The 10,726-nt window shown below is 42.8% G+C and overlaps 1 protein-coding gene across 2 annotated transcripts in view; it reads left to right on the top strand.

Moving 5' to 3' along the window:
- FAT1 (FAT atypical cadherin 1) overlaps positions 1-10,726 on the top strand; it is a 161,485-nt gene that overhangs the window by 73,408 nt on the left and 77,351 nt on the right. For both annotated transcript variants that reach the window (XM_006160470.2, XM_006160469.3), the window contains exon 3: positions 4,211-4,525. In XM_006160470.2, coding sequence (XP_006160532.1) covers positions 4,211-4,525 — 315 coding nt within the window. The remainder of the gene's footprint in view (positions 1-4,210; positions 4,526-10,726) is intronic.

Genomic DNA, 10,726 nt, shown 5'->3' with positions numbered 1-10,726 from the left:
GCCCCCTCCGGGGGGCCCCCCCCCCCCCCCCCCCCGCCACACTCCGTGCTGGGCAGTGTGGCACAGTGATGCGGTGGAAGGTACACGGTGCCGCCTGATGGTGACCATCCTAAGTTCTGGAGGCAGACTGTCCAGTTCAGCCCTGGACTCCACCATCAGCCGCTGACTGTGACCCTGCTGCTGCTGCCACTGCGTCTGTTAAGTTCATTTATTTATTTGTTTGTTTATTCCATGAGACAGGCACAGAAAGAGTGACAGAGACAGAAAGAGACAGGCATCCCCATCAGAGTCCAGATCACAGGCGTGTGCTCCTGGCAAGAATGGGGAGTTCTGGGATGCATCCCCCACGCATGAAGGTCCAGGTGTTACCACCGCCCGGCCATACCGTGCTCCTCCAGTGCATTCTGCCCTGCGGGATCGGTTTCCGCAGCCTCTAGGCTACGAGACTGGCCCAGCAGAACCGATGTGTTCTCTACCATCTAACCTTCCGTGATATCTAGGGATGACCTGGGGCTCTGAAAATCCCCTTCCTGACTGTGACTAGGGGGTCACGTGAAGAAGGGTATGGCTGTTCCTTTCCTTGCCCAGTTGAAGGGGAGAAGGGCTGTTCCCATCCCATCCTTGTACACTATAGTCTAGACATTTGTGGACCCAACTACTCAGAAATGGGACAGAACGGAAAATAAATACCTGCTTTTATTCCTGATCGTAAGGCTCAGAATGTATTTCCATTTTATATTTCTTTTTTTTTCCCCTTCCACCTTGAGACTAGAGAAAGCTATTGTATATCAACTTTTAACACATTCCTTCAGAATACTGACACGTTAGGCAAATGGATGGAATGTGAAGTTTGACTCGTCTTTTCTCAGTAATCACATTACGCTGTATGTGTTCCACTTTTGTCATACTAACAATAGAACTGACAGGGAATCTCGCTGGCTCTGAAATCAGAGATTTGTGGTGTCCAACTGCCATTTACCGTAACTCTGGGGAAGCTTCTCAACTCTCTAAATCCGAGTGTTTCATCAAGGAAATTGGGATAGTGGCGCTGCAGATGTAAGCAGGTGAAATAAGATAATGCAGAGATGACACAACGCCTGGCATGGAGGAAGCACGGAGCAGATGATTTCTGTCATTACTGTTGTTTTAAAATGCCTGTAAATCAAATTTAAAGGGGCCTGACTTTAAAAAGTAGGTAGCAGCATGAATTATTTGAGGATTAGAACTCAAGAGAGTTGACTGAAAGCACCGCATTATCTGCCTTCTCGAAATGTCTATTAACACGTCACCTGTCACGTGAGTTTTATTGCATCTCGGTGTAGTGGCAGAACACAAAGATCATGTGCGTGTTTCATGAATATGTCATCCTGGCGGACTGTCCCCCGATTTCTTTCTTACCAGTCCTTAGTGTGATGAATAAGGAAAACTCCAAATGTTTATGTTTTCGACTACAAACAGATACAGTTTTAATAATTTAGTGAATGGGTTTAATATGCATGGATTATATGTGGACCAGAGAAAAGGGGAATGTGTTTGGTTTGTTGTTGTCTGCTGTAAAGAGAGGCTATTTACTTCTTTTTTTTTTTTTTAAAGAGAGGTTTTTGCTATAGGGCATGTGCGCTCGCTGGCAAGACAGAGACAGAGAGACAGAAAATGGGAAATCACCCCCCAGAGGGGATTGCCATACCCCAATCCCATCTCCTCCACTCTTCTCTTGGGATTTTGGGCACATTCGCCCAGTGTGACTTAAGCCACTGGGTCCAGGACTCGAACTGTGGTCCCCTACATGGGAGTCCAGCTACGTAACCATTACACTATCTACTGGTCCCAGCACCATTTTATTTAGTTCTGAGGTTTAATTCCATTTTTCTAGAAGCAGTAGTATACACCCCTTTGACGGTTCAATGAAGCAATAGAAAATAAATACTGGGTCATCAGAAAAGTCACGCTGCATTCTCACATAGAAACACATAGAAAAATCATCATGACTTTTCCGATGACCCAACACCATTTTCTAAATGGCAATAAACATTTTATGATCATTTATTTCACATTTTGTTATTAAGTTTTTGAAATTTATTATTTAACTTTAATTATTTTAATTTGATCAGAGAGGGACAGAGAAAGAGAAAGTGAGAAAGCAAGCCACCAGGTCCAGGACTTGAACCATGGCTGGCTATGTGGGAGTCCAGCACTCTTAACCACTCTTAACCGCCGGCCCCTAAGTTTTTTAAGTGACATTCCTTGGGGAGTGTTAGGTATGAATATCTTGCATTCAAAATACATGATTTAACCTCAAGTAAATGTTTAAATTTAAGTAATGATCAAAAATATGGGGAACCAGCAGTTAGCGTATTGACTGTGTCGCTGGACTCCCACGTAGTCGACCGCAATTCGTGTCCCGGACCCGTTGACTTGAAACTCACGCCGGGCGCGTGTGCATGCGTGCGTGCCCAAGATTCCGAGAGGAGAACGGAGGAGAAGGGATTTCAGCGTGACCTGGGGGGTGATTTCTCGCTTTCTGTCTCTCTGTCTCTCTCTCTGTCTGGTGAGCGCACGCGCCCTATAGTGAAAAACCTCTCAAAAAAGAAATATGAAATACATATTGGTGTTGAGATAGACTATTTCATTGCTGAGTGTAGATGAAATTTATCTTTATTCTTTTCTCATAGTATTTTGCATCAAATGGGAAATTTTAGTGAATCTTGAGTTGTAGGATTTTCAAAATTCAACCTGAACCATGATGTTGAACGCTAAAAGTATCATTACTCAGAATGATCAGTCTTTGAGGAAAAAAACATAATGATATTTTGGTGGTCAGAGGGCAAGAATATACCATTGAAGGTAAAGAAGAGATTTACTCAAGAGAAATGGGCATTTCTACTTGTAGCTATCCTGAGAGGATGGTAGTCTTGTGATTAAGTAAAGTTTTGACTGATTTCATTGACTGGGCAAAACGTTACAGATACTCTTACCCTCTTTGTAATCATATAACTCCATCTTTTGCTAGTTGATTTAATAAGAAATGTATCCCTCTTTGGGTTCTAGTTGAGGACTTTACTGAACCAACCCGTGAGAATATTTATACTTTTCTTTCATTCATTTAGTAAATACTTGTGGTTTTTTGTAAGGTGCTGGGAATGATGACATAAGAGAATGATGTGGCCTTTTGGATTTATGCCATGATTGGAGAATTTATCATTTTATAGTACACTGGTTGTCTTTCCATTTGCTTAAAGGTGATTACAAGAGATAAGAACTTAAGCACGTCAGAGACCTGAGTGGTTCCTTACTCTGGCCTTTGGAAAACTATGCTCTCTTGAGACAGCCGATGGCTTGGTAGTGTAAGGCAGCTGGAACCCCTGTGGCCAACTGTGTGGTTCGAGTCTTGGATTCAGAATCGTGAGGACACACCAGTTGTGCACATACGTGTGTGTGTGTGTGTGTGTGTGTGTCCGAAATGCTGAGAGCTTGGAGGGGAAAGGATTGCAGTGTTGTCATCTGTCATCTGCCCATGGGAGGGGGGATGCTTTTTTATACTTTCTCCTCCCAACCCTTGCAAGTGTATAGCAAAAGTAAAAAATAAAATAAAATAAAATAAAGAGGTTCTGCTCTCCTTAGCCACTGTGGAAAGGGGTGTGTATGTAAACTAGAGTGTCTAGAGGCATTTGTGCCTAGCTTCTGTCCCGACACCTGTGGCGGCGGTGATCAAATGAATGCAGTGTGGGGGACAGACTCTGGGGACTCGGACCTGAGCCCTAACTTGCTTCCAGGAAGTTGACAAGTCCCAACCAACCATAAATTTAAATTTCACCTTTGTAAAAACGAAGTATGGAACCATTACGTCATTGGGTTATTTTGAGATGGAAAAAATTTAATATTTTAAAAGTGCTCTGCCTAGTACCTGCCAGCTAAGTGTAACAATCGCAAATACCTTTATAGTCTGTGTTGCATGCCAGGGGGTGGTCTGCTCATGGCGTGTGCATGTGCGCTACTTCGTTTAATCAGCCTATGAAGAACATGCTGTTCCTGTCTCCATTTTTTTTAGAAAAGGAAACTGAGGCACAGAGACACTAGTAAACCTGCTCGTGATAATGCAGTTAGCTGGTGACACGCAGACCTCAGTCAGCTGGAATTATTATTCGATCGACACTTCCTCGTAATGTCTGTGGTGGATGTGCTTCTTGATGTTTTTCTTTTCTCTCTCTAGGTGTCATAGAGACTTCAGATCGACTGGACCGTGAGTCAACTCCCCATTACTGGCTAACAGTCTATGCAACCGACCAGGGGGTTGTGCCTCTTTCATCGTTCATAGAGATCTACATAGAGGTGGAGGATGTCAATGACAACGCACCCCAGACATCAGAGCCTGTGTACTATCCGGAAGTAATGGAAAATTCCCCCAAGGATGTATCCGTGGTCCAGATTGAGGCGTTCGATCCAGATTCTAGCTCTGATGACAAGCTGATGTACAAAATTACAAGTGGCAATCCGCAGGGGTTCTTTTCAATACATCCCAAAACAGGTACGTATTTAAAATAGAAGGTGAAATGTCCGTGCTTATGTTCTGCTGAGACGGGGACCGTTCATGAAGAATGACTGTTTATCCTTTGCAATCTTCAGGTGTTAAAAGTTGTTTTCTTTTTGAGTTACTCCAAACAAGTATTTATTGTCAGATGAAAATTTAGAGCCAGTGTATTTTTTTCCTTCAAATTTGCTATAAAAGAAAAAGATGTAAATATTTTGAAGAAAGTTCTTCCGTGTCACAGAGAGAGAAAGAGGCGTGAGTCTTCGTGCCGCAGTCCACCCCTCGCCTCGGCCAGCTCATATCACAGGTGTGGATGTATACAGGGAATAGGGATCTGAGGACCGAACCCAGGACCTTCCCATGTGGGCACAGCATTGCAGTGTTGTGTTGCTGTTGCACCCCTGTCTTGAGTTTGGGTTTATACAGCTGTTTTATAATCTCGCTAATTAGCAGAGTCACTTTCAGGTTAAAAAGCAAATCTTGCCAGTTCAGTAATAACTCCTCAATTGGTAAGCTATCTTAAACATACAGCAAATGGTACTGCTACTAAATATTTGAGTTTTCCTAATTCTGGGGTTTTTTGGTGAAAAATATCAAGAATTTATTTAATAATTTACTAATATTTTAACGTTTTTAAGTTTTTCCCATGGAGCAGTGCTATTTCTCTGCAGGCATGGAGGATCAGGATTAAAACAGTTTTTAAATTAGAAGCAGTTACTTTCTTAATCTGATACCTCAAGTCTTTTCCTTCTATTCTTTTCTCCTCTCTGTGTCTGTGATCCCTTTCTTTCAAGAAAATAGCTCCTTGACCTTAAAATCCTCTTCCAAAATTCTTTTTTTTTTTTTTTGAGAGGTTTTTGCTATAGGGCTTGTGCGCTCGCCAAAAAGACTGAGACAGAAAGCGAGAAATCACTTCCCTAAGGGAATGCAGTCCCTTCTCCTCTGTTCTCCTTTCAGGTCTCGGGCACACACGCACATGTGCCCACTGTGAGTTTAAGCCACCAGGTCTGGGACTCGAACTGCAGTTGACTACATGGGAGTCCAGCGACATAGCCATTATGCCAGCTGCTGGTTCCCCTCTTCCAAAATTCTTAAAAACGTCTCTTTATTGCTCTTGTTCTTTTAAGGATGTTTTCTTTTTTTCTTCGTTCTTAGTTCTCTTTTTTATTAATTCACGCACTAAGAAAGATGTATAGTTTAGCTGCCATTTGGGTAGTGAAAACTTAGCTCTCATTCATGCATTGAAAGCCTTGCATGTGGAGTATAGTAAACTTTGATTTATTGATCAGTTAAGCTAAGAATCACCATATGACATTCATTGAGAAGGCGGTTTATTTGTAGAAGATAAAACTGCTTATCAAATAGATTACTAGTCTTAAATGAAGATGCGGTGCAGTTATTCGACCCCTATCAGTAGAATCTAATTAACAGAATTTTAAAGAGAAAGATTTATTTAATAATTTACATACCTCTCTCATGCCTCTGTGTATTGTGTCTTTTCTGATTCCATGGTAACTGGCCCGCGCACTTACTAGATTGTCCATTTGACGTGTCAGGGAAAGAAAACATAAAAATTAATACTAAGGAAGCATCCTTAGCTTCCTTATTTGTCTTTGTTATACTTTTCTCGTGTCATTCTTCTTTCTCCTTTTTTTTTTTTTTTCTTGTCTTTAAAGAAGTTCCGCCTTAGTGCCTGTGTGTTCGCTGGAGAGAGAGGGAGGGGGAGACAGACAATGAGAGGGAAAATGAGAAGTTGCCCCCAGGAGGGGATGGTTCTGCTGCAGTTCCTTCTCCTCCATTCTCCTCTTGGGATCTTGGGCATGCACGTACATGTGCCTTGCATGATTTTCAAGCCACCGGGTCCAGGACTGGACGGTGGTCTGTCTGTGGGAGTAAAGCAATGTAACTGGTATGCTGTCCACTGGTCCCACTTGCGTCATTCTTCAATTCCTTTTGGGGTACTTCAACAAAAGCAGTTCTTCGGGTGAAGAGAAGCTTAAATTTAAGATGTGTAGCAAATGTCCGTAGGGATAGCTGCTGGAGATCATGGAGGTATGCAATATTTTCTTCTTTGAAAAGTATGTTAAAACATTAGATTTTAAACCTTTTGTCAGCATATTTCACCCTGACTTGTGTAAAGACTTGGTTGATTGTTAGAAGTGAACACAAGTTCAAAATTTCTTTTGAATGTTTTAGTTTCGCATTTGTTTTTTTGCTTTGAGACAATTATACGCTAGACTTTTGGATAGCTTCTGATAAATGCAAGTTCTGGTATCCTGAAGAAAGGACAGGGTTTTGAATTTTCAGAAGACTGGTAATTGATCATTAAGGCTGATTGAGCTTTATAGGAATTTACTAATACAGGAGTGAAATTTACAGGACCTGAGAATTCCTTACCTTTGGAAGCATTAGGTGTAGGACACTGAGCACAAGAAAAAAAGGGCTTCAATTAAGACAGCATATAAAACTTGAAAAAGCTTTTGTAAATAATTAATACAACTAATTATTTTAGAGCCAGTCCATGGCCTGGTGGTTAAGGTGACTGGGTACCACATGATCAACTGTGCAGTTTGAATTCCAGATCTGGTTAGCGTAATGGCTATGTCGCTGGACTCCCACGTAGTCGACCGCGGTTCGCGTCCCCGACCCGGTGGCTTAAAATTCACGCCGGGCGCTTGTGCATGCGTGCCCAGGATCCCGAGAGGAGAATGGAGGAGAAGGGATTGCGGCGTGGCCATTCCCCCTGGAGGGTGATTTCTCGCTGTCTCTTTGTCTCTCTCTGTCTGTCTGGCGAGTGCACGCACCCTATAGCGGGGGGAAAAAAAAAAAAAAACCTCTCCAAAAAAAAAAAATACACTGGACACTTGTAATGCATGCCCAAATGGAGAAAAAAGGAGAAAGGATAGTGGGAATTGTGGCATGACCCAGCTTCTTGGAGGTGCTTTCTACTGTCCCTGGCAAATGCACTTGCTCTCTGCCCCTCCCCCCCCCAAAAAAAAACCAGAATAAAAGAAGAGAAAAGATGAGAAAAGAAAAGGCTTATTTTTACGGTGTGGTTGGTTATATACTGTTTTTCACTGTACAAGTGGTAAATCGTTTACCCTCCTTTTTTGAAAAGAAGAAGAAAGAGAAGCAGAACAAAGGCATTTTTAATTATAAAAGAAGAAAGTTTCAAGAATTTTAGAGGTGGATTTTGGAGTCTGGAGCTTATGCTTAGAAATGGGTTGGTCACAGATCTAGAGAGAGAGACAAATCTGGATGTAAAAGACTTGCGGTGGTAATTTAAGACCATTGCCCTTATTGTAGAATCATTTTAGGAATGAGACTTAAACATTTTCATCTTTCTTACGTCTTCTTCCTTTCAGAAAGGTTAAGTCCCTTGTGAAGAGACTAATGAGTGAGCAATCAAAGTCCTTTTGACTATCTGAGCAAATTCCGTAGGGCTGGGGATAATGTATATCTGAGGAGAAGGAGGGGAAAAAAACTTAAGCAACTATACAGCTGAGAGTTGTGGGGAGCCTGGAAACCTCTGTTATCGCTGGGGCCTGGGAAGTGATGATATGGCTGCTCTGGTGTTGTGTCTTCTTGAAGAAACACGATTAATATGGCATTGCCACTCCCGGTTAGATCTCTCTGTTGTGACATCTCTTAAGAAAGCATGTCTGCAGAGACGTCTGCATTCTTCTTTCTTTTCAGCAAGAATAGATGCCCTCCGGGAGTCCACAGCTAGCCCCCAGCCGCTGGGTGGGAAGCACATGCATCCTACTGGCAGGACAGTGGAGAAAATTCATTAGGGTTTCTGAAGAGGCCTTTGTTGTTAGTAATGAATTGAAGACAGATAATAGTGGAGAATAACTACAGTTCGAATAGCGATAGAAAATACTTTATAAATCATATGGTTAGTGAAGAAGGCTGATCACTTCACAGATCACCTTAAGACTCTAAAGATCAAGAAATAACCATATTTTAGCATGGGCTGTTTTAAAAGAATATAGTATATACAGCTTGACAAGCTGTCTTGTGGGTGATTCTGTTCCCACACACAACAGAAAATTTTGGCTTTGGGCAGGATCCTCATAGTACAAAGTGTGGAAGGCCTTACCTTCCTCCAAACCTTTAAGCAGGCTACTGTTTTTAATAGGTGAGGCAGTGAAAGCTGATAAAAGCCAGTCTGGTAGAAGAAAGCTCATATGTATTTGCTAGCCCATAATGCCATCTGGAGACTCTAAATCAGGTTAATAATTGACTGGGGGACTGGCAGGTAGTGTAGTGGTTTAAGGCACTAGACTTCTACAAGGCCCTCCATGGTTCAAGTCCTGGACCTGGAGGCTCAAAATCACACCAGGTGCGTGGGTTTGCATACCCAAAATCCTGAGAAGAGAATGGAAGAGAAGAAACTGTGGCATGGCCATCCCCCCTGGGGGATGATTTCTTACTTTTTCTCTCTCTGTCTCTCTGGTGAGCACATGTGGTCTATGGCAAAAATCTCTCTCACTTAAAAAATAAAGTTATTTACTGACTGAGAAAATAATGGGACTGAAAATCAAGCAATCTGGGCCATAGTGAGGCTTTACCTCTGGCATCTTAGGGAAAAAAAATTTTTTTTTTTTTGAGAGGTTTTTGCGATAGGGCACGTGCACTTGCCAGACAGACAGAGAGAGAGAGAGAGACAGGGAGACAGAAAGCGAGAAATCACCCTCCAGGGGGGATGGCCACACCGCAATCCCTTCTCCTCCATTCTCCTCTCGGGATCTTGGGCACGCACGCATACGCGCCCGGCGTGAGTTTAAGCCACCGGGTCCGGGACTCGAACTGTGGTCAACTACATGGGAGTTCAGCGACATAGCCATTACGTTAACTGCTGGTCCCCTTAGGGAAAATTTTCTGGGTGCAGAGCACCCAGCAGCCAGAGTCACTTATGGGAAGGTACCCTGCCTGTTTCAGTGGCATGGGTTACAGTTGCCCTATTAGTGACTAGAAGACAATCATAACTTCGGCAGACTGACACACGTGTGCATCTCCTTTGGATAAACACATTTTGGTAGAATAAAATAGGCCTGCCTGCTTCTTAGTGGTAAAAGATAAACGTGGGAGCCTGGTGATTATTATCATGTCCAGCAGTTGGTAGGAAAGTTGACCGTCATTGGAAGAGTTTGTTCGAGCACTGAGTCCTCACTGAGCTTCTGCCCTGTATACAGCACCTTCAGTTTGCAGTGTGCAAACGTGAAAGAGTAAAAGAAAACAGGCAGGAGAGTGTGACACAGGCTCTAGTAAACCTGTCTGGAGGAAGTGAGAAACTGACATGGGTGTGATTTTTTTTGTTTTTGTTTTGAGAAGTGTTTTTTTTTTTTTGCCATAGGACGTGTGTGCTCACCAGAAAGCGAGAGAGAAAGAGAGATAGACAGAAAGTGAGAAATCACCCCCTGCCCAGGGTGGGTGGCCACACCACAATCCCTTCTCCTCCATTCTCCTCTCGGGATCTTGGGCACACACGCACACATGCCCGGTGTGAATTTAAGCCACTGGGTCTGGGACTCGAACCCTGGTCTACTACATAGGAGTCCAGTGATGTAGCCATTACGCCAACTGCTGTCCCAGTATAATTGTCTTTTTAAATTGCCTGAGGGCACATGGGGGGTTGGAGATGGCACCCTTTAGTGTGGGGTGGCAATACCATAGTCACTTCTCCATTTTTCCATTCTGTTGGGATATTGGGGACACATAGGCTTGGCCAGTGGGACCAGCATTCAGACTGCAGTTGGCCCTCTTTATAGGGCCAGTCTGACCTGAGTATGATTTGATGAAGGTCCTTGGAAAAGTTATTGGACTGAATTTGAATGTGATGATAAATCTGGAGAGGAAGTAAGGGCTATTTCGTCATGTTGGGAGACTATTTGAAGAAGCTCTGAGTATTAGAGACCAAGAGGCCAAGGTTAGAGGAGTGTGTGGGAGATAGCTACCCTTGATGGGAAACCTTGAATACCGGAGGGATAAAGATAATATTTGTGTTAATTTTATAAATAATGACCTGCTTTTGAGGTCTGTGTACAATCTCTTGGAACATATTGAATAAACTTTACTCAGATGATCACTAAAAGTTATTCTGCATGAGAGAAAACATCTTTTCAGTAACTTTTCTCGTTTTGCCATAGTATGACAAATATTTTACAAAACCAGAGCAAAGGACTGGGTTCAGCA

The sequence above is a fragment of the Tupaia chinensis genome, unplaced genomic scaffold (genome assembly GCF_000334495.1).
Source record: "Tupaia chinensis unplaced genomic scaffold, TupChi_1.0 Scaffold000685_1, whole genome shotgun sequence".
In the NCBI taxonomy this organism is placed as follows: domain Eukaryota; kingdom Metazoa; phylum Chordata; class Mammalia; order Scandentia; family Tupaiidae; genus Tupaia; species Tupaia belangeri.
The sequence above is the reverse complement of the archived record's forward strand: the minus strand, read 5'-3'. Positions and strand labels throughout refer to the sequence as shown.